The sequence below is a fragment of the Hippoglossus hippoglossus genome, chromosome 8 (genome assembly GCF_009819705.1).
Source record: "Hippoglossus hippoglossus isolate fHipHip1 chromosome 8, fHipHip1.pri, whole genome shotgun sequence".
Lineage (NCBI taxonomy): Eukaryota > Metazoa > Chordata > Actinopteri > Pleuronectiformes > Pleuronectidae > Hippoglossus > Hippoglossus hippoglossus.
In genome coordinates this window covers 8,788,541-8,813,009 of record NC_047158.1, presented here as the reverse complement: position 1 = coordinate 8,813,009, position 24,469 = coordinate 8,788,541, and the positions used below count along the sequence as shown (strand labels likewise).

The following is a 24,469-nucleotide window of genomic DNA, read 5'->3' as shown; positions in this document are numbered from 1 at the left end:
CACAGGCAGTTCCGCTCGCTGATTAATTCTGTGGCCACGTCGTCTGTCTGTGGAGGTGAGGGAATTATAAGCATCCTTTTCTCCACTGTCTGGCATGATTTGGCCGGAGAACTTTCCCCCACAGATCCAACACTATGTCTGTGGCCTTTTGAACAAAAATCCTATCAGGTTAGCAACACTCTCACTGAGTATGCTTTAACAAATCGGCAGGACTCCTCCAAGCCGCTGCTGCTTCCCTCCTCATCTTTCATTTCGCACAGCACATGACGGATAGCGAAGTCCCAGAGTGATAACTCCTGCAGTTTTCCCTCCTACTCTGCTACTTTACAGCCAAGAACTTCTCAGGGTCTCTTGCGGTGAAAAAGTTTAATAAACGATCCATTAGTTTGACATGTTGTCACACACGCATTTCTGTCCATCCTTTTATCCGCTCAGTCAGATTAAACCATGCAGCTATTATATGTGTGTAATTCCTCCACATCTATTAATTTCTCCAAACTCTCAAAATTGGCCAGTTTCTCTCACACAATGGAAAAAGGCATAATTCACAATATAAATGATTGATGATTCTGCTGTGCATCCATCCAACCATCCATTATCTATACGGCTCATCCTTTGAGGGTCGCTGGAGCCGATCCCAGCTGACAGGGAGGCAGGGGGGGAGGGAGGGTACAGGGTGTATGTCAGGGCCAACAGACAGAGACAGATGGCCGTTCACATTCGCACCTACGGTCAATTTAGAGTCTTCTACGATACAATGATGTGCAATTACAACCTCAGCCATGAATCTTACCTGGCTCAGCTGGGTCTCGGAGTTCACAAAGATCTCACACACTTCACACTGGTAGTTCTTGCTGGGCACCCCGACGCTGCCTTTGCTGCCCAGCCGCTTGGTTTTGCACCCGGCGCGAGCTGCGACCACTTTCCCCCGGCGTCGGGGCAGAACACTCTGACCTTCCAGCATTAGTTTGTGCTTTGTACCTAGTGGAGAGAGCACAGAGTTGACTGTGGTCTGTTGTGCTGCAAAATAAATAATTTTATCAGGCATTCATATGACGCTCAGAATACCAAAATGTTCAGAAAAGCCTTTTACCGCTGTTATGTGCTTCCAGTTGGGAGATGGAGTTGACTGTGACTTTACAAACAGGACAATGGAGGTGAGCCTTGCTTTTCTTTGGCTCCTTGTCCTCATCTGTATGGGGCTCCCCATTTGTGCTAGACGTGTCGGCATGGCTGCATGTCTCAGCAGTCAGGCCACTGGCCTCTGCGGCCTCTGCGGCTTCGGGGGCCTCGGGGGCCTCTGTGGCCTCTGTGGCCTCGGGGGCCTCCGTGGCCTCTGTGGCGCTGATGTCTGAGGCAGTTTCAGAGAGCTGTGAGGAAGGTGAAATCTGAGGAGGGGAAAGGGAGACCAACTCAACAGAGGAAACCTCCGATACTGGCGTCAGCATCACTGAGCTCCGGGGACTCTCCTCGGGCTTCACCTCCAGGTTGGCTGGTTCTAGATCAGTTTGAAGACCTGCGTAAAAAGGTAGAAATAGAGGAAAACATCAGCAAACTATTTACCACCAGATCATCAGTTTATCAAAGAGAGATGACATGAGGTTTGTTTGTTATATTGGTGCAGGGGCTAGACACCCACCTACCCAGGTAACCTATGTGTTCCTGGCAGGCTCGCTAATGCTAGAGACACATACTGTAAGCCTATATTTAAAAATCATCTTATTTTCCTTTGAGTTGGAGGGTGTGTGAAGACTTTAGAGCATAATGCACATCTAGCAACTGACGCCCCTTTACAAACTGAAACTAAAGGCAGAGGCCGACATTACTTACATGTACTGGAAGCAAATAACCACTCACAACACAAATGTGTGGCCCAGCTGGCCAATTGGGTCAGAGTGGGCTTTATTGGACAGTGGCCTAAAATAGAGAGTGGAGGGGAGTTCAAACCAAGTGCTTTGAACTGAAGTTGAAAAGAGGAGCTGCAGCAATGGACAGTATGAGGACAGTGATGTGTTTCCTGAACATTAGAGCATGAAAACCTTTTCAGGTAATGACACAAATTCAAACTATGAACCTGAATATGAGCAGAATGTCTCCTGTGAACCTCACTGTGAGCTAATTGGCATTTACAACATTCCGTCACACGAGTCTCTTCACTCATCTCAAAATATTTAATCGCGAGCAACTGAATCATCTCTCGCGTTGCACCATTCGTGGCAGTTGTGTTGCCCGGCCCCTGTGACACGAAATTTGCATCTTTGCAGTGAATGTAGAATCCGAGTTGATGAAAGGAACCTTTGATAGTTTTGTGCTCATGTAACTACGGTAATATACCAACATTTTTGTTTAATACTTAGTAAATAATCACTTTTTCTGTATTTTTCTTACATTGTTCAACATGGATTATAAGATTTTCCCATCACTGATTAAATAACCTCAACAAAGGAAGAAAAAATGAAACAAACAATAAGCCTGAATAAATTGGCTCGAACAGAAAAATCCTTTTCGGACTGAATTGTTTGGGGTGAAAAATATAAAGTTTGCCTAATTAATCTCCTCTATCAGTTACAGTATTGGAGGCAAATTTAAGATTTTTTTTTTTGAAGTGCTAGCTCCTACTATTCAAATATCAAGTGGACCCGGAGTCTCAGTCAATATAAACAAACCCATCGACAGCCGTGCCACAACAATAAGTCACTGGAGTTCTATTACACGTCTCCCCTTCACCCGTGGCCCACCCGAGGGAGACACACACTTCACCCCAGAGAACTGTGCGTTACGCTCACTGGATATCTCCATTTCATTTAGTGCACTTTCTCCCCGCACACACAGGCACACACACTCGCAGCTCTCCTCAAAGCAACTGTGCTCCATTGATTTTCCCTTTTACGTCCAAGAGTAAATTCATTATTGGAGATAACGGTCTTCCTCTCTCGTTCCCGTAAAAGAAAAAGAGCCTATATCGGAGCAAGATTAGATCGTCCCCTCGCTGTAATGAGAGTGACCCCTGAGGAATTTGCGCTCCTGTGTCGGCGGGGCGGGGGCAGGTATGATCCTGAGCTTATGTGAAGGATAGGGCCACCTGAGAAGTCTCAAGAGGGGAGCGATACTGATCAATGGATTTAGCAGGAACCTTTACAGAGGAAGACGTGGAGGCTGGTGGAAACCAAAGCCGTCTAAAAAAACCAAAAGCTCAGAACGCGAATGACCTCATTCAGCAGAGAATCATTTCAGATATCTCTGCCTGGTTTCATGTATCCTTATTATTTTTACAAAGCTACAATTTTAACTGCTTCTACTAGTGTGGAGAAAGTGGAGCTGAATCAGACGTTAATCACCAGTGAATGTTCTGTCTTTTATAAACCTGTGATGTTGGTCTTTGCACTTTACTTCTTATTAAAGCACATTCTATCTATATTTGTGTGTGTTTCCTGTCTGGTTTCTCTTTTTTTAATTACTGTTAATAAATCTAATCTTTTAGGGTTCTGATTTAAAAACTGAATAGGTTGTGAAAGATAACACAGAGATGATTCAAAAATAGAAATCATCGTTAATTGCAGCCCCGATGAGAAGCTGTTAAAAGAGCTGGGTTGTTGTTTTTTTTTTGCAGCAGACATGGGGTCAAAAAGTCCTGTTAAACTGATGAAAACATTTATAATAAACACAAAGACTCTCCTGCCTTCTTTCCGAAGAAAACGCCTGTGTGCCCATTTGTGGTTTGCCCCGTTCGCCCTCTTACAATCTACAAGATAACAGAGACTTCGACCAACATTGGCAACCTGTCAGACCAAAGGCCGGCGTATTGGCAGTGCCAGCAGGGCCTCTGTGAAGTGGAGTTACAAAGCAGAAAATGATGGATATTTGGGTCAATGTTATGCAGACAATCATCAGTTTAATCCATGTTTTAACTGTCCAATTAAATCGGACAGGCCTTTAGAGTGTAAACACATCTGATGAGATCTTTATTCTGCACAATGATCCGCTGAGAACTTTACCCCCGGCCAAACAAGTCAATGAATGTGAATATTAAACTCATTGACCACATGCCCACATACAAACGCATGCATGCACTGAGCGCTTGGTTTAGTAAAGCGAGCGCTGATCTGAGGCAGCCTCAGAACGTAAACAACTTCCCCCGGGGAAAATGCTTGCTTTAAATTCTCATTACTGTGAAGACGTACACGAGTCCCTGCGAAGACGGTTGCAACAGCCGAGTCAATCAAAGCCGGGGGTGATTGATGCTGCTCTCTCACTTGCTCACTCGCCGTCTACCCACTGGTCTGCTGGTCTGGGACATGTTTTATAAGCCTCATTCCATTCATCACACAAGATGTTTCCTTGTCTCCCTCCTGTATGCATGAATACGTTCATACTAGGGTGCTTTAAATCAGTGATTCCCAGCCTTTTCGAGTGGCAGCCCAACAGTATGATCAGACTGGTGCACAGGAAATTATTTTCAAATTAAATGAAATTATATTAGGACCCCCACATGGGTGTTGGGACCCCGAGGTTTAGAAGCACTGGCTTCAACAGAAAGTAAAAGATGCTGGAAAGCCTTGAATTTGAAACTAGATCAGTGCCCGTTCTAAACCTGCCTGTTTAGAAAGGGCTGTTTACTTTGCCCGTGATAATGCTCCAGAGCCACTTCACAATTTCACCTTGACATTAGTGAGTCCCCCTCAAACAATATACGGTCATTGTTTATTGTTTGTGTGGAGGACGTTGTGTGCAGACCTTTTTAGAATGTTTCAGTCCAATGGCTTGCAAAACCATAAAAAATATCGACCAGATTTGAAACCGAAAATGTTTTGTGATCTTTCAGTCCAAAAAAGATGGTTGAGGTCAGGGACACATCATGGTTTGGGCTTAAGTTTCTACATTTTCATTACGGTTATAATAATAACAACTTGAATAAGGAAATCCACCCATTCTTGTCAATATCGCTTATCCCCTGACAGTCAGGCAGGTTACCATGGTATGACAGGGCTGACATATAGAGACAATCAACCATTCACTCATATTAATGTCATATTCATGCCTTCAGGCAATTTAGGGTCTTCGGATAACCTGCATGTCTGTGGAGAGTGGGAGGAAGTTGGAGAGAAAACCCTTGCAGACACAGAAAGGGTCCAGCCGGCCCTCAGGTGGTGGCTAAAACCAAACAACATCGACTGTCAGTAGCAAGCAAACATTGTATTAAAGTCCTCCTATCTGCAAACTTCTGTAAGAACATCTCTCTATTTCCTGTTTTGCTGCCAATGGACAAAAGATGTAATTCCTTTGTAATTCCTCCTTCACGGCTGAGTAGTTTTGGGGTATTTACTAAAATGACTGATTATGTTTTCTTGGGAGGACATTCTCAATAACTAACCATATACATATGTATGATGCCCTCACCGGAGTCGAGGTTGTGCTGACACTTTAAGGTCCCGAGTGTGTAAAACCGCTTCACATTGCTTTTCCATTTATGAGTGTTTTGCAATAACTCATAATTATGTGGCGACAAGGCCTACATTTTAATTACCTGGTTCATTCCACTGTGGCACTTGACCAAATATATTTGTAAAGAAATTCGAGGACTCATCATTTGCTGTATGTAGAGAAAACGCACCGTGAACATCACCCGGCACCTCCTAAGGTGAGACGTGAATGGCTTCCTGCGTCTAAGTGTGCATTAGTGGTTATTCTAATGAAGCTGAAGAGGCTGACCTTGTGGCTCTGGAGGAATGTCTGTTTGTTCTGAGCCACACACTCACTGACTGGCGGAACAACCGACAGGTGTGTTATTGGTTACTGGCGGCCGACAATGTGAGCGTCACCCTCGCAGAGAGCTCCCCGCCAGCTTTGACTTTCATGGCAGACATAACTCATTTCATAGAGTGTTAATTTGGAGCGTTATTCCATTACAGGTTGGCATTGTAGTGTGTGCCACCACTGGCTCGCACTGCTGCATTTCAATTTCACATTAGGACAATCACACAATTGGGCTTATTAAAGAGTGTTCCTCCTCACAAAATTGCTTTGGAACTGTAAAATTATTCTCAGCATTAAAACTAGCTGTGACTTATGTACTTTCTCTCTCCACTGACCCCCTCCCCCTTCTCCACGCGCTCTCTCTCTCCGTCTCCTTCATTCATTTCATCTTATCTTTCATTTTCAGCTCATCATCTCATTTAGTCTCCGCCGCCACTTCCCTCTTTCAGAGCTCTCCTTTGCAACAGCGGAATATTAAAATGAGATTTGATGAGAGCGTTATCAGGCTCCAGGTCTTTTGTCCACTTTCTCCTTTCTGAAGGAGACTTCTTGTGCTCAAGGCGAAAAAAAAATGAAACGTGTGCGTGAGCCCATGTCTGCATGAGTTTGTCTAGAGGGGAGATGAAGTAAAACCTGTCTCCCTTCTCTCCCCCAAACCGTCACATCTCCTCTCTGATAGTTCAACTAGCATCCAGGAGCATTTTGAAATTCTGCTCAGATAGCGATCTTCTCCAGGGCAGGGGGGGGAAGTGGAGGGGGAGGATGAAGTGAGAGGAAAAACTGTTCTGACGCTCCTGCACTCTGTTGGAAGGATAAATGAAAAGTGTGCGCCCAGGTGAGGGCAACATGAGAAGCTAAACGCAGTCGAAATGCCATCGGAGCTATTCATGCTTGCCGAGCTAATGTTGCAGCCACGTCTCGCAGAAAAGCATGCTGAAAGAAAACCAAGGCACTCCTTTTGTATGAAAAGATTTAAATGTCTGTATTTACAGCAAAAACGTAAAATCATTTGAACTTTTTGTAAAGGAAGATGAGTGCTTTTGATTTCTTTCCACTTGACATCCCCTTACACGAGTACCCACACCTCTATCTTGCTCCCCCTCTACTCACCCTGCACTGTGCGTCACTCATTTCATCCTCCACAAATACACAGACTCTGTCTCTGCAACCACCTCCTCTATCTAACCCAGATGGATGGGAGAGAGCAGGAGGGAGCACAGAGGAGAAGTAGCGATGGAAATTAAGAGGCAAAGGGGGTGAAAATGACCCCAGCGAGGCTCGGATCGATCTCAGCCAGCCCCTTTATTTACACAGCATCTCTTGCTCCGAGACATCCCACAATCCCACAGCTTTGGAGCCTTCCATCCATCACAAAGCACAGGGACATAGAGCCAGGTCAGACAGGGTTTTGAGGGAGGAAACTGCTGAGGTTTGAATGCACAGAAAGACAGAAGGGACAGGAGGGAGGGATGGTGACGGATAAGGTGTACAGAAGATGTAATCCCAAAGTGTAGCACGAGGAAGCAGAGGGAAAGAGATATGTGAAGCTAAGGCGTGGAGGAGGAGGAGGAGGAGGCAGTCAGAGTTGTGAGAGCAGGACTGGTGAAGGGGGTTTGGAGAGATGAAATGGAGTAGAAGAGGGAATTAGAGGAACCAAAGCGTGATAAAGTGATCATCAAGAAGACGGAGACAGGCGGAGAAGGATCTGTTACAAATAGCCCGCTCTTGCTGTTGCTGTCTTCCCATCTCTCCATCTGTTCACGTACCTGTTCCTTCCACTAAGCTCGTCTCCATGAGCGCAGGCAAAACTGCCTCGGACGTCGTTGTCTTGCTCCTGTCTCGCTCTCGCTCCCGGTCTCTGTCTCGGTCTCTCTCCCTCCCCGCGGACGAGGCCTCCCCGGATCGCCGCTGCCTGTTCTTCTGGGCCTCCATGGCTTTGAGTTTGCGGGCATGCTTGTGGCCCTTATAGTGGGCCTCCGCTTGGTTCTGCAGAGAAATGAGAGAAAGGACAAGCCGAGGGGACTCGTTGCATTATCTGCTGGAGAGACTGGAGCCCACGTGCAATAAATGTTAAAATGCACGCCTGAATATTCGCTCTCTTGCAGGCATGCACGGGCTGCAAGAAGGGAAGTCTGTTTCCACCTGATAACAGCGCTGGCACATTGGGAGGCCAGAGGTATAATTGCATGTGTAATATGTAACAAGAGAGAGTATCCCATCTCCACAACTACCCTATTAATGTGCATATATATATACATACCAGCGTCACACACATTCGAGGACTCTACCAAAACTCGCAAACACAAATCCAAACGCAGATCATATTGGTACTGACTGTGACTCAGCAATAGGCGAGTCAATTTCCCACCGGGTGGATCACGATTTACCTTCACATTTTGCACTATTCTCACGGCCCGGCTCAATCTGAGAACAAAGCTCCCGTTGTAGGAGCAAGCGTGGATACATAGGGATAGTAGAGAAATCAATACAGAGATTACTCATTAAAAGTTAAAACAATCTCTGAGGGATGAGCTCTCAGCAGCTCCAGGCCTGAATATACAGGGTTATAGAGGGTAGGAGCAAGAACACATACTCATTATAGAGTAAAATTTTAACTACATTCAATATATAAAGTACAACTGTTAGTAAATTAAAAGTTCTTTTCAAATTATAGGTATGTAAAACATAAATGTCCCCAAAATGGATTAAGTCTAAAATTGCCTTTTTCTCCCTCTGTGCTTTGACAAGTGGATCAAGGTAAGGTGTAGTGCTCCAAGAGCTCTCATCCAGGTTTACTTCCTCCAGAAATTAATCATGTAAATCCTCAGACACTGAAGAACGTCAGTAAAGAGGCTGGGCTTTACTTTGAAGGACTCGAATAAACACACGCACAAGTGACTGCAAACCCTGAAAGCCTTTTGCATCGGGAGTGAGATGTGGACTTCTCTGACTGCACGAGCGTCAACAAAACATTACGTCCAATAAGCAATTAAAAAAAAAGATCATTGTGCTGTATTAGTGCAAAAATACAAGGTTATAGGCAAATACACACACACACAACCACCATCCCCAGTCTCATGTGGTAGCGCTATGTAAACACCGGCAGTCTGGGTATGGATTTGAACATGTACAGCGATCATGAAGGTGTGATATACTGCAGCAGTGGCCTATAAATGGTGTGGCTGTCAAAGCATCTGTAAAAATACCTTGAATACTTTGTGACTGATCTGCCATGACAAGGCTTCAGAGATTAGTGCGATGAGACGAATTCAGCCAGCGACACAGCCCCCCCCCCCCCCCCACACTACTCTCTCCATTCAATTGAGTCTCGACGGAGGCAGAGGAACAAGGTGTGAAACGAGCTTTGGTTTTTCACATCGCCGCCCCAGCCAGCAGGACTACAGGGAGCCACAGTGTTCTTGCAGGGGGAGTCCTGATTGCCTTCGCGATTGAGCAAATCCCCGGGCTAAAAGTAAACACTGGACTATATCTGGTGCAGAGACACATGTTCAGTGGCTGTGGATCGTGTTCCCCCATAGCTTTGACTTCCTGCTGAATCCTAAATAATGCTTTGCTTGTAGCAAAACTAATAACAGACGTAAAAACTGCAGTGATTTTTAGAGGCTGATGAATAGAACCGTAGCTTCCCCTCACGTCAATAGTCAGCTTTTTATCAAGACTGCAAGTCACAGTTGTGTAAACCGGAGCAAAGGCATAAAATGATGCGCTTTTTCCAATACTTGCAGAAGCTGTAGTCAATATTTTCATGATTTCAACAACTAGATTAAAAGATGCTAATAAAAGAAAATACTAATGCAATTTTATTAGTGAATGCTTCATTTTAGAGTCAGTTTACAAAAATAAACCTAATATTATGTGGTCCCCTGAATCTGCACCAATTTACATACATATTTATCAGTCCCCAAAACCGTGTTAGATTATTTTCATCAAGATCCATGAATTATTATTTAAAAAAAACTCTAAAATGTCGAAGAAAGTACATTTTTTAAATCTTGGATCCGCCCCCTGAACTGAATCCGCACCAAAATGTAATCGGTTCCTACCCGACCCATTGTTGAGCTTTTGCGTATTCTCACTAAACTATGAACAAACAAACGCAGATGAAAACATAACCTTGGTGGAGGTGATAAGAAATATAACAGAAGCATACACCAGCGTGGAAAAATGCTATAACAGTAGCACTGCGTCCAATCGTGCCATTTGGAATATCTGCTTTTTTGGGACAAGTAGGCTGATCTGAGCACAGACAGATTACCTGAACAGAACACAGTGTCCCCTATGTGTGGCCTTTCCTTTTGGGAAATATGTTTATTTGCTTTCTTTCTAATTATCAAATGAGAAAATCCATACCAAGCTCATGTCTGCATTCGCATTCATCCAGCAGCCAGTTAGCACAGCTGGAAACAAAAGGAATCAGCTAATCTGGCAAGGGATGTCACACTGCACATCCTGACATGCACCTCTGCATCACCGCAGCCAGGTGAGAAGTTAAACAGGATGGAGGAGGGTCACCAAAACCATGAAATAAAAGTTGCTCTTTATTGAGCTGCAGATGAGGCTTACATATTTCTCCCTTTAAGCATTATGCCGAAAGATAAGTTGGTATAACATGTGAGCAAACTCTAAGGAGGGTGCATGGGAGTGTTAGGAGAGTACTGATGCTGTAAGAGAGACAGATAAAGCTACAGTCAGACCTGGCACTCCTGTTTAAGACGGTGTGTTAAGGCAGGGAATGGGATTTGCTCCAGTGTGTGAAGAGCACGTCTGCATCCCCTCTCCCCCCTCTGCTCCCCGTCTCCTGTGCCTCAACCCTTCTTTGAAAATGAAGGCGAAAAAAAAACGTGTGCCAGTGTGTGTGTTTGTGTGTGTTTGTGTGTGTGTGTGTGTGTGTGTGTGTGTGTGTGTGTGTGTGTGTGTGTGTGTGTGTGTGTGTTTTCCTGGGCCCAGACCTGAGATGTCTTAAGGCTTTCTGGATTCATATTTATTTGTTTTCGTGAATATGCATAAAATGTCACGGGGATGTTTGTGTGTTTGTACTCCGCGTCCTCTCGTGTGAATGTTTGCACGTGTACAGAATGTGTGTATTTGTTTGCGTGGGTATGCGTGCACGCGTGCAGGATGGCGAGGATGGGAGAAATGAATGAGGAGCCGAGAACGCCGCTTCCTGCTGGGGCTGCTGATTGTTTCTGCTCTTCGCTGATAAACGGCAGCTCTCCCTGCTGTCTAATCCCTCATACCAAAACAACACACACACACACACACAAACACACACACACAGATTTCACTACATAACTAGAAAAACACAAAATTACCAACTTTTAAATTGGAAGCTACAAACATGTGCATAAAGGGTATACACTAAGAGCATACACACGCTGAGATATTAAGTCAGTGAGGTATTAGTGGACCATATTTTTCAAAAAGCAACATTCATGCAGAGAGCAGAAGCACAGAAATACATAGAGATGTTCTCTGAGGCTAAACCTACTTTATCCATACAGACTGATTTTACTTAAGAAATTACGTCTCTTTCTCTCTCTTAAGCCGCTTTCAGACATGCACTGAACTCTGTAGGTCCTCCGTGTTTTCTCCTGAGGAGGTGCATGTGTGAATGCAAATGTCCGAGTGAGAGGCGTCCATAGTTTCTGCGGACTTCCTCTCCTTGGCCTCCTCAGTCCTCGTCAGTTGAAATCCAGGAGAATTACCCCACTGGATTCACCACGAGCGAGTGGGGGGGGTTGATGATGCTTCTAACACGCAGCAGACGCAAGAATACAAAAAAAAGAAAAAGCAAACGAATATCTCCCGGTGAAAAAGCGGCTTCATACATGTAGAAGAAAATGTCGAGAGAGTTTGTGGTGATAAGAGCCGACACCGGAGTCTGTGAGTTGTCAAGAAAATCGCTTGATCTCCGCAGCGGAGGTAATACCTCACTTCCTGCCACTGCCTACTGCACCGGGCTGCTCCACCTCTCGTTTGAATAATGCGGAGGATTTGTTACTGTTGTGAAGTTGTCTGTGCAGAGAAGGTCCTGCTGTGTTGTGCACGTGTGAAAGGCAAACTGCGGGTAAACTCTGCAGCCAATTCTCCGGATTTTACCTGCAGGTCATGTCTGAAAACCTCTTTATTGTACCCGGACCTCTCTTTTCACAACATAAAACCACTGAAGCCGCTCTTACCGTCGAGTTAAAGCGCAGGTGGCAAATGTTGCAGGAGATAATCTGTTTCTTCTTGAGGGGCTGAGGGACACCGAACGTGTGGTTGATCACTGCCTTCTGGACAGGGTCCATCTGAGAGACAGAGAGAAAGAAAGGCCAATACATTAAAAACGTTAGGTCTATATGATTTTATTTCTCCCGAAATGAGACATTTCTGTGCAGCAGTGCAACTTATTCCCCTGCAAGATGAGGTTTAATCTTTGGTGTGGCCGCATTTGTTACAAAGCATCCTCTAATATGGAGGTTTTCAAAGTGTGTTGTGGGGGAGGTGGGGAAGGATGGGGACACAGAGGGGGAGACATACGTCAAAGATGCTGCAAAAGGACAGAACTGTAAGTTGTTGTGGTTTGGTTGCTGATTTGGGCCAGTTTACCAACACGACCAACAGCTGCTGCTGAGAAACACAGTTCACGGAGGCAGTAAGAGTTGCTTTTCCGTTTCCTTCCTCTAGTATGTTATTGTGGAGGTGAGGGGGCTGGGAGAGCACCCTCACCTGCTAGAGAGGATCAATCAGCGCAGGTGAGAGCTGTTAGCTGATTGGTCCTCGTGCTTAAAAGGCAGCGTCTGCACTGCCTCAGGACGAACCCAGAGACGGAAGTGTTCCTCTTAAACATTCTTTATTCACAAATAAACATAAATTCAAACTACAACTTAAAGTAGACTGGCTTTGCAGCTCAGTCCGGGCGTCTCTCCAGTGTCTGCGTCTCTCCAGTGTCTGCGTCTCTCCAGTGTCTGCGTCTCTGGGTTCGTCCTGAGGTAGTGCAGACGCTGCCTTTTAAGCACGAGGACCAATCAGCTAACAGCTCTCACCTGCGCTGATTGATCCTCTCTAGCAGGTGAGGGTGCTCTCCCAGCCCCCTCACCTCCACAGTTATATAGGGTTTTTCTGTATGTAAAAGTTCTGCAAAGTTTTAAAAACGTATAACACAAGCCCAGGGACAGTCTGGCACACTCCCTAACATAGGTAGGGAAAGTGAGAGCGGAAAAATAGAAATTGATGAAAATAATTGATAATGGAAGAGATGAAAATGCATGTGACTTGAATAGAGTAATTTGTTGTCAATTGATTTAAGAAATTAATTGATATTTATTTTAAACGGTCCCTCTGGTTAGTGGAAGCTCTTATTCCTGGGCCACAGCTGAGACTCTTATTTCAACAATAAGAAGTCCTATAGTGGCTCCCTCCTGCACAATCTCCATAACTCCCATTTATACTAGATAATACAATATTTCAACACCAACAGATGCATTCGTTCAATAAGGAGACTCAATGTGACAGTAAGGCAAAAATATCCTTTCTATGAGGTTCAGTCGGGAACACTTTGTCATGATTTAAACATTAATTGCACAAATGGGAATACAGGTATGCTTGGCGCGGATGGCTCCATTCTTTGAATGCTCCCTGGATTAGCCCAGCAGCATGCTAAAATAAAACAGGGAACACATGCAAAACCCCCAGTTGGGGTAGCAGGCAGGATACATTTGTTCAAGATGAATACCATTTACCACAACTATGTTTGATCTCAGTGCTAAAAGGTGGCGGCTGGGGTAGTGGAGGCAAATTGCCGGCAGCAGAGTGGCAGTGTAGCTGAGGGGGGATCAGTGAGGAGGAGGTCGTATTTAAAGGGACCGCTTTGTTGAGATAATGAGCTGTGATTGGTGAGTGACTGACGAACAACCATGAACCTATCAGGAGTCGACAGCCTATGACTGCTGGGCACATGACTCCTGCATGAACTACCGCGATGCTTCATTTGTTGGATGTCACTGTGGGAAAAGCAAATAACCACTGAAACACACTGAACATCAGAGATTATGTGATTTGAACGCAGCCCATTTCTGCTCCAGTGGTGCCACAATCTGAGCACCCCCCCACCCCACCCCACCCCACTGCATGCAAGCAGAAGGCGTGAATAGAACACACTCCTCTCATGTTAATCTATCCAGATGAAAAAAAAGATAAAAACAACGAAGCAGGGACAAGCAGGAAGTGTCTGTGATGGCTGAGCAGGTTTTTTGACATAAATCTGGAACAAATGAAAACATCACTCACTGAGGTCACATGACCTTGTAGATGCAGAGAAACGGAAACATTCTTCTCTGCATTTACAAGGACGGTGCATCGTACTCGGGGCACTGTGCGTGACTTTTCCTGACATCAATGGCTGTTTCATCCATGTGTACGGAGATATGTAACCAGTGGCCTTATCTCAGTTACTTTTATTGCATGGGGAAGAGTGGAAGTGCATCAATAAGCAAGATGAGGGTGGACCGAGGAGATAAGATGACGAGGCACCAGCGAGGAGACTTACTTTATCCGGGTTCATGCTCGCCAGCTAAATAATGCACTTGTGTTGCTATTGAATTATCACAATGTCACATTTTAGTGTGACTATAATAGGTAAGAGTAAATAAATTCAGGCTGTTTGTTACGCTTAACAACAGTACGCTCTCCGAACACTTTATGAGGAACACCATATTAATACTGTGCAGGGCCTCCCTCTGTCTGAAAAGGACCTCAATTCTTTGTGCCATAGATTCCACAAAATGTCAACAAACACACCTAATATATACTTAAATAGTTTTTCATAGTACAATGTTACGGCTCTTATGGCTCTGCAAAGGAGGTTATGTTTTCATTTACTTTGTCTGTGTCTGTTAGAGTACAGCCACAGTACACACACAACTGCAGCTAAGACTGGGAGGTTTGACTGTCTACGAGGATGGTAACAACTTTATGGATGAGGCACGTGCAGAGTGAAAGAAATCATAAAGATAGCCCTGCCAATGTGAACGAACCTGACCCGAATCCAAATATCATTGCAAGACTCGGATCGTGTATCCACACTCTAATTCAAACCAGTCTGTCTGGCATCCCCAAGTCACTAAGATCATATTTTTCCCTATTTTTTTATTTTCGATGTGAACATTAGCTGCAGCATCTGACCTGTAAGCTGCCACAAGATTGACAGATCGGTGCGTGAATAGGCAGATGTGGACGTGTTCCTACTAAAATGCATGGTGAGTGCGCATGACTGCTTCTAAAGGCCTTGAGGAAACAGTACTAGCTGAATCAAGGTGTTTTTTCCGTGTCACAACATTCTGCCATTAAGTGGCTGTAACTACAAAGGTTACCTGCAAACAACATAGGGGAAAAACAGTATTAAAATATAGTCTCAAAGCTAAATAGTGTTTTTCCATGCTGTGTTATTGCAGCACATCAGTGATCAACTTTCATCAGAGGCACTTCAAATACCAGGCAAAGGTGCAGTCAATGCATCCTCAGTCCAATTAAGTAGCATGGGGAACTCCAACAGCAAAGATATTCAGTGCACACTACATAACCAAACTCCAAACAGGAACTTTAAACAAGAAAGAAAAACGAGCTTCAGATGAGACAAATCATCTTCTGCTAACTCAAGATGTCACAGGTTTGCACAGCGACACTCGACATAAAGATTCTCCTGAGATTCTGACGCTCTTTCTGGACCAAACACAAAAACTATCTCCTCCCACTCAACACTTCCCTGATTTGTCAAGAAGACGTATTTTCTTTTCTACAACTTTCATGCCTGATATGCGACTGTGCACAGCCTTCAGATTTTTCTAATTAAATCTATTTATACACCTTTTTAATGTGAAACCCAAACATGCAACTAGCTATAACACGACATCACCTCTCAATGACCTTTATTAGATTTATCTGATTATCACAGGTAATGTGATATTTCCTTATTTGTTTTTTACCTTTTTGAATTCCTATTTCTGAGGTAATGACAGCAGCAACAGCAATATGATTTAGCCATGACATAATATACAATGTACTGTTAAGTACTGTACTGTTGCTGTTGCAGTGCCTCCTTTTACTGATCTAATGACTCACTGATTGAACCTAATGCATCTGACCTGAAACCATGAGCACTGATGGAAGTCTGAGCGACTGAAATGTTTGCTATTGGTTCTAATTTCAGCGATTTGGTCAAATGAGCACTTCTGTGTAAAGCAGTAAAGCTGCAAGGGAAAAATATTGTCTTTCTAGCTGTTCTCTCTTAATTTTGTGTATTGGTATCATTCTAATAGTATTTTTTACCTATAGACACAACAGACAGGAGACATTTGCTGTAATGACTTAATGTCCACTTTGTCTTTCCAAAGACCCTTTCAATTGAACATCCAGGCCTAAAAAAATGGTGCACGGCCAAGTTGTATGCCAAATGAAGTTAGCCTCTGTGCTGTACTGAGAGATTTGAAAATGTGGCTCCTAAAATCTTTCTCACTATAAAGGTGAATGTAACTTTTTAGAGATTTTACATCCATGCAAAGCCCAGGAATTCTGTAAGTTAAAGGAGATGTGGATATCACTACACTCTGTATATATCTCTGTGTTAAAAAGTCATGCTGTACCAATGGCAACTATCTGCAAAGGTTCATAAATTACAACGTAGTAATAATAATAACACATGATGAAATTAACTTTCTACTTTTTCAGAGTGTGTGTATGAGATCATCACCTTGTATAACAAAGTAAACTAGAGGGGCGTTTGGAGAGCCAACTCCTTGTCTCGCCATGGTAAAGAAAGTGAAATAACATTTGCGCATTATCTAGATCAGCACCAAAATCAAATGGATTTTTCCTTCTCTCATACATTCTGCCAAACCTTCACAAAGTTATACAGAAATCAGTTCAGTAGTTTTGATTGAACAACAATGAAAACCTCCTTGGTGGAGGTAATGACATAAAAAGACAGTTCCGGTGGAACATGTAATTGAAGCAGCTTAAACATGTATAATAAATGTATCTAGTATTGTGGTGGGAATATTATTAGGGTCAATTTGACATTCAACTATAAATCCAAACCTGTCATCAGTATTTAGGTTGGGGTCTCCCATTAACCCCCTGCGCTGACAATAAATCCATCTTTAGCCTCCATGTTTCCCTCAAAGGCTCTGTAGGATAAGTTTGTTGTTCCATGTTGTTACAACCCTCACTCCAGCTGGTATTTTAATGCAGTTAAAAGTTCATTGTCATCCAAAACACGTGACAAGTGTCAAATACATTATGGGTCATTGCAGCTGCGCACACAAGTGTTTCTGGATAGGGAAGTGTATTAGGGACTAATACTCTGAAAAGACTGTGGAGTCCCAGGTCGGCATGCTATAAAGAGCAGAGCGAAGGCCGAGGATTCATTAGAAGGTTGGAATTCCACGATGACAGCTGATTTCATTGCGGCACCCTTCAGCGTGGTATCACATATAACAATCACCTTGGATCTCTCCCCGGGCCTGGCACAGGGCCTGGCCTAGTCCATTCCTCTGCTCACATGGGAGAGGGGTCTCAGGATGGCTGAGCATTGTTCTCCGACCTGACTCCTCTGCAAGAAAGTCTGTTTACTATAGATTCTTCACGGCCAAGTGTGAGAGGGAATATAAACACACCTGACACTGAAACCTCCACGCAGGAGGTATATCTCTCCCTCAGGGCTATCGTTGCCTCTGCTGATTTATTTTGGTTTCCTCTACATGACTCAACTGACTTTTCCCTTCACCAGCCAAAACCTGACCATGGAAACCCAGCTCTCCCACTCTTGTCGCCCTCTGTCCACCTTAGCGGGGCGGGCTGCACACAGCTATTTGTTTTAGGAGTTGAAGAATGTGCCCATTGTCTGTCCGCAGCCATCCAGAACCAACTGCTATAAATGCATCTTTTGTCCAAGCCCTCCGTCCTCCCCCGCCATCCTAGTACAGACAGAAGTTATCTAGCATGGGGCGGCTCAGTCCGTGATGGGGTTTCAGGGAAGGTAGAGAGAGAGAGAGAGAGGGAGAGAGACACAGAGAGCACATAGAGAGATGACACAAGGGGGACCTGAGGGATATTTAGTTCTGGAGACAGGTGCATTCATCTTTTCTGTACACATCCGGGACAACGTGTGCCTGATCAGGTCTTGGAGAACCTGGGGCTCCATGTTGAAAGGACTTTGTGATTTATGCCACAGCTGCGCTGTCAGACTGTGTGTTATGGAGGCTAATTATCTCCTCCCGGGACTGAAACAACACTGATTTGATGTTATTTCCATGGTTATCATAATTCCTGCATTCTGGTTGTGGTAGCTTCCATGTTCCTACTGCTGGTTGTATTCTGTTTGAATTTCACTGCGACTCTGTAAACATTATTTCCTGTGGGGCAGCTCACTGCATTCATTATTAATCGAATGCCTTCTTCTACAATTACTGTTACTAATATGACTCTTTATTTTTTAAACAAACATAATGTCTGAAAACTAGGATTACTGCCTTGTTTGTCTCTGCAAACCAGTCAAGTTACAGTTTACATCACTGAGAGAAACAGAAAAATTTCAAATTCCTTGTATGTGTTTACATGTATAAATAACATAACATAATACATAATAAAAGCAGATTTTCACAGAACACAAAGTTGTAGTCATGACAGTAGACATGCGAGTCCTTGGTGGCCTAAAGCTTTGAGCAGCAAGCAAAAGGTCTCTGGTTCAATCCCTGGACTGGTAGGAATAACTCTGCAAGATCAGCAGTTACCCTTGAGCAAGGCCTCAACCCACACCGGTCCAGTGACCAGCAAATCCGACTGTGGTCCTCTGTTCATCAGTACAAATACCTTGAATAAATACAGGTTGAACATTTTTTGGGGATTTTACTGCAAAGAAACTGAAAATGTCTAATATATGAATGCTTTACATGCATCTTCCACCCGGCAGCACAGACAAAGTTTCAAGGTAGAAACCAAAACCTCTTTTAGAGATTGTACGCAGGTTTTTAAAAGGCAATTGGCTCCATTTCCATTGCCAGTAGAGGAGTTTGCCTTTCAGATTTTTCTCCAGGTGCTCCCTGCCTGACGTCACATACGTACCTAAAACTGAGGCACTCTCTCACCTCACTGTTGACCACTGACCTCAAGATTCGTGTCATCAATTCAGTATCCAATGAAATGAAATATGCACAATCATCTCTGTTCCTAAGTCATGACGTTGAGTAATGGCCAGTTAAATGTTTTTGAGTTGACCTTTGACATTTATGCCTTTATTTGAAAGGGCCAGTGAAGAAGGACAGTTAACGCTGGGAAAGAGGGGAGGGGGATGAGATGCAGTCAAACCAGGAACTTGCTGCTAAGGACATTTTACGCCAATGGTGTACACGCCAAAACCATGTGACTATCAGGTAACCCCACAAATTATTTTCATCAGACAGCATGAAGGCTTAAACAGGAGAAAAGAAACAACTTTTCTCAATGATTCGTAACCAGGACAGACAAAACACTGAACAGAGACTTGCTCTATCCTCCCTCCACCACTAATATAAATACATGAGGGTGTTAGAGGATGGTGTTTGTGCTGCCTCCGCTGCTGGGCATGCTCAATCCTCCACGGGCGACCTCATGACCCAAAGTGGTTGGTGGCTGAAGAAATGAATAAACTGCACTATTCATATAGCACGCAGGAGACCCCCCCACCTCCCACCTCCCACTATATGCACACATCACACAGCACAGGTTTATGTGTCATCCACCCCCTCAAACAAGTCCTCCACTGCCAGATGTCTCTTTCTCTGTCTCTCATCCTACGTTTTTTCGCTTGGTTTAAAAAAGATATAAAGCGTATGGTGGAGCAAGAGCTCCTAGCTTATGTGTTTTTTACAGACCACAGAACTGGAAATGGTTTCACAGTGTGCGATAAGGGAAGTGAACACACACGCACACACACACACACACACACACACACACACACACACACACACACACACACACACACACACACACACACACACACACACACACACACACACACAGAATCAAAAGAAATCGGAAGTGCCTGCACACACACACAAACCCCCACACACAAAATGACAATGGCTGTAGCACTCTGGCAGGTAAAGCATCAAAGATACAAGTATTTAATTCCGGGCAGCGCAGCAAGGTGAGCATCAGAGCCGTGGTGCTCGAAGACCGAACAGTTTGTTGCTGACGTTCGAAAACAAAGTAATAATGCTCTCATCTACAGAGATGCTGATACCGAGGCGACAGCAGCAATGCCGAAGGGGTGAAACGACGCTCGAATAAAGATTAGCACCCTGAGCCTGAGGTGAGGCCGCTGCACAGCACCGAAGGATGAGGTCTGGCTGGGAAGATAATGATATAGGGAATAACAGGGTGGCTACCATTAAGCACACAATTTTATAGACCTGTCTTCCTTTATTCCACTCACCGATATAAAAATCAGCCGATCAGCATGAGGTGACACAAAATGTATTAGGTATGTGGATCATAACCCGCCCCTTACACCATAAAGGCTGCTTACTGGCCCAGAGTACAAAATAAGGCTAATACGTTTGCTGGGGCTTTCGTAATCAATAGGTGCTTAGATCCTTTGCTTTCATTCCCCCTGCCTCATATATTTCCCAACAAATTGCATTTTCGAGGAGTGCATGAGAGGAGAATGTCAAAATACATTTTCGAGCGTTCAAGCTTGAAAATGTAAAGCATGTCACCAAACAGTGTAATCACAATATTTTTCCACAGAGAGAGAGGAGCCACCTCTTCACATGATATTTCTGCTGGATCTAATTAGGTACCTTATTATTTACAGGCCATTTTGGGGTCAGCTAGAGACCTTTATTGTTGAAATTCCTTGTTGATAAAAGTTATAAATTCAAACTCTGGATAATCTCCTGTATGTGCATGTGGCTTTAAGTGAGAACGCAAATGTCCGAGTCAGTTGCTGCGGACGTTATCTGGATTTTAGGATAATCCTAACCCTAATTAAAACTCCAGAGAATGTCCGAATGAGCCCATGTGAGAATTAAGCAGGATTATGTCTGGAGATTCAGATTTGACTTCTGCAGCAACATATCCTGCCTCCTGCATGCTCCACCCTGGCGCCACCTCTCGCATGAATGATAGGAGGTTTTCCTGTTGTTGTGAATGTGTCTAACTGTCTCCTGCAACGTTCCTTATATGTGAAAAGCAAACTCCAGAAAATGTCCAGACCCGACTGTATGAACATTCTCCAGAGTGAAAACGTCTTTAATGACATCAGACTCACCGTATTAAAGTTAGGGAAGAGGCTGAGGGGGGAGGATCCATTGAGCCTGAAGGGCAGGAGGTGTTTGAGGTCGATCTGAGGCTGAAGAGGCCGTCCCGGGATGGGGAGGGAAGCGAGGAGGGAGCTACCCTGGGCCGACGTACCTGGACAACACAAAGAGATGGATGTTAGAAGCTAAGAAATAACAGTATGTTAACATGGTGTGGGGGGGGGGGTACTGTTCCTGTGCACTGATGCCTTCCAAGAGGTGAGGTGCAGCACATAGAGGGGGTCTGACTTTGATTAATTCCACGCCAGAGGCACCGTTACGCCTCCACCTGACACCCAGCACAAATCGTACAACTCAAGTGTATGTGGATGTTTGTGCGTGGTTACTGTTTTTATGCAGACACTAGAAACATGTGTATGAGGGGGTTGGGCAGTTTTACTGGAGACTTAATATCCCCATTACCCCAACAGCCCCCCAAGGACATGCACCTGCCCCCTCATGTACACACACATGCACACACACACACACACACATCATTTAATTACTGATGTATTGGCTGAGGAAAGGTGCCGGCGCTAAGGAAAGATGGGAGATATCGGATTTCAAATGGACCAGGGATGAAGAGATTTCTAATTTTCCACCTGGCTGCGTATCAGTGGACCTGTGCGCTCGGCGGTGCGCAGGCACTTATCCCAGCACCAGGATCAATCATCAGTGTCAGCTGCAGGTCACTGTGGCCACCCCATACTATGCCTATCATGCGAGCCGCTTTGCAGCACACACATACAAACAACGTCTGCGTGTGATAATGCATGCCACAGAAAGGGAAAAAAAGCAATCAGTGACCTTACAATAATACCAGCGTCTTGGCCCAAAAGAAAAAGAGCAGCTACTCAGTGGGGGAGGAGGATTTCAAAGACAGATGGTTGGAGTAAAGAAGAGTGGGTGAAGACAAACACATGGTGTGCAAAATCAGTTCTATGGAGCACATGATCCACTACTCTGTTTACCATGCAGCACAATTCTTCTGTTGCAATAAAATGACTGAAACACCATCGCAAAAAGATAAAGTTCAATACCCCTACTCTAAGAAACATTTCCATCAAATGATCAGAGTTGTGCTGGGAATTCTGAAAGGCCAAGAAAGACGAAGGACTAGAAATAAAAAAAAGCATCGTCATTTTGACTAAATCCTGGATTCATTTTCAATAAAAGGTATTCAATGCTTTTATTAATTATTCACTTCATTAGCTAAAACAGTTAAGCTTAATAAAGGATCATGGTTAAGAAAAAACAAATTGCAACATGACCTCAAACTCCAGCATGAACCCAACCAACACATCATTAACATTATTATAGTTATTATTAGCATTATTATTCATCACCTATTATAAAACACACACACTCCTTCCTCCACTAGCTCCAAACATAACTCCTCAAAAAGTTATTCCACTTACAGTTCACTTACAGATGGCTAAAACATGGCTACAAGGCCACAGTGACCGAAATAACAGAAACTGTCAAACTAAAGCGGAGCAGTTGCTCTCAGAAGATTTGGGGTGCCTTTATATTCTGTGTTCGGGTATTTTTCTTCTTCTTAGCACGGATTTCAAGGTTGTGCTGTGAGGATGATGACAATGCTGCTTTAAGGCCTGTGTGAAGCTTAAAACATGGTGATAGATGTGGAATTTGCCAGTAGTCTGGCCCATGGCTTTTTTTTGTGGTTTGGCAGGAGTGGCAGCCATGATGTGGGGTGTGTGTGTGGTCGGTGGGTGGGCGGGGGACATATGCTTCTAAGCACTGTGGTCTCAGGTCTGCCTTTGCCATGTGTGGGCTCTCCTCTGCTGTCTGACACCCAGAGAGAGGCAGCACGGGACGGACACAGCCTGCAGACACGTGGGCAGCAGCCGGCGGGGGTTCGCTCACACACACACAGAAAACGAGGAGCCGAGTCTTCTCTTGGAAGGGCTATCATAGGGAAAAGCTGGGCTTGCAGGGAGAACAGTTATCAGCTGATAGTGCTTCCACACCTCTCTGTGACTCCCAAGGCAGCTTATTAAATCAGGGGCTGGCTGTTTGCCTCTTTGGATGATAACGCTGCCATGGAGGCACGGCCTGAATCCAGGCATGTACGACAGCGAGTGAAGGAGTGTGCACGCGCTAGGCTAGAGTCTTCCAGACTAGTATCACATGCACACACACACATACACACACACAAACGTATACAAACAGAGCTGCCTACGCACCTCTGACAACAAATAGCTCCCAGGACGTACGCAAGCAAACATACTGAGCCTTCATTCCTTATTCCTCTTCCACTATCACCACATTAGCTGTTCAACCCTTTAGTCCTCCTACTGTAATTCTCTTGTCATCACTCCAGTGCTCCCTTAGGTCTTTGACAAATTGCCTTTTCTCACATCTAAATACCCCCCCCGCCCCCTCTGGGTTCTGCATATCCCTGCAAACGGTCGCTGAACGGCACAGGAGAGGGTAGAGGGGGGGATGTCGATAAGCACACAGCCACATGCACACACAAACACAAAATTACAAATGGTTTAACTGTACACGTATCACATATTGTGTTTGAGTCTATAGGATTACACTGTAAAACAAATAATCATGAATATTTCAGTGTTCAAACATGATTCTTGTGTTTTATGTGCATGTGTAAAGATGGTTGATTTATTTCCGCCCGCGGCCCCTGATAACCTTCTATCGCTCTGTGATTTTCCGCTTATTTAATGTCACGTGTATGTGTGTGCACATGTGCATGATGTTTTCATCATGAGCACATATGTTCGTTCTGTCAAGAGTCATGTGTGCGTCAAGGCTCAAGTTTATTTACGCCTCACTTGTGGACCACAGTCCAGACCACTGGCGAAAAAACAATCTCTCCCTATCTCCCCCAGATGACTTTGCTCACAGATCAGACTGTCTCTCCCTCCCCAGGCAGGCTTCCTCCTCTTCCTCTAACCACCACAACAACGCATCCCACCCTCTCATGACTCACTGGGCTGAGTTACACAACAGCCACAGTCACATCGCATCCGCTCCGATGTGTGTGTGTTTGTGCGGGGCGGTGCATGCGAGCAGTAGAATTCAAACATCGATTTTTCAATTATTTTCAACTTGCTCATCTAAGAAAATGATGGATTTCAGCATACGCAAGCAAACATACTGAACCTTCCCTCCTCACTCCTCTTCCACTACCACCGAATTACTTTCTCATCCCTTTAGTCCTCCTACTGTAATTCTCTTGTCATCACTCCAGTGCTCATTTTGGTTTCTGACAAGTCTCCTCACTTCTAAATACCCCTATCCTGCCCCCCTGGTGCTCTGCATATCGCCTAAAACTGCAGCTGAACGGCACAAGAAGGAGAGAGGGAGAGGGTCGTAGGGGGAGGAGAGCAAAT

General features: G+C 44.5%; 1 protein-coding gene across 5 annotated transcripts in view; it reads right to left on the bottom strand.

Moving 5' to 3' along the window:
• Positions 1–24,469, bottom strand: part of znf385c (zinc finger protein 385C) — a 133,822-nt gene that overhangs the window by 7,460 nt on the left and 101,893 nt on the right. For all 5 annotated transcript variants that reach the window (XM_034592584.1, XM_034592586.1, XM_034592587.1 and 2 more), the window contains 5 exons: positions 21,065–21,207; positions 11,955–12,065; positions 7,521–7,740; positions 1,094–1,516; positions 794–981 (listed from right to left, as the gene is read on the bottom strand). In XM_034592584.1, coding sequence (XP_034448475.1) covers positions 794–981; positions 1,094–1,516; positions 7,521–7,740; positions 11,955–12,065; positions 21,065–21,207 — 1,085 coding nt within the window. The remainder of the gene's footprint in view (positions 1–793; positions 982–1,093; positions 1,517–7,520; positions 7,741–11,954; positions 12,066–21,064; positions 21,208–24,469) is intronic.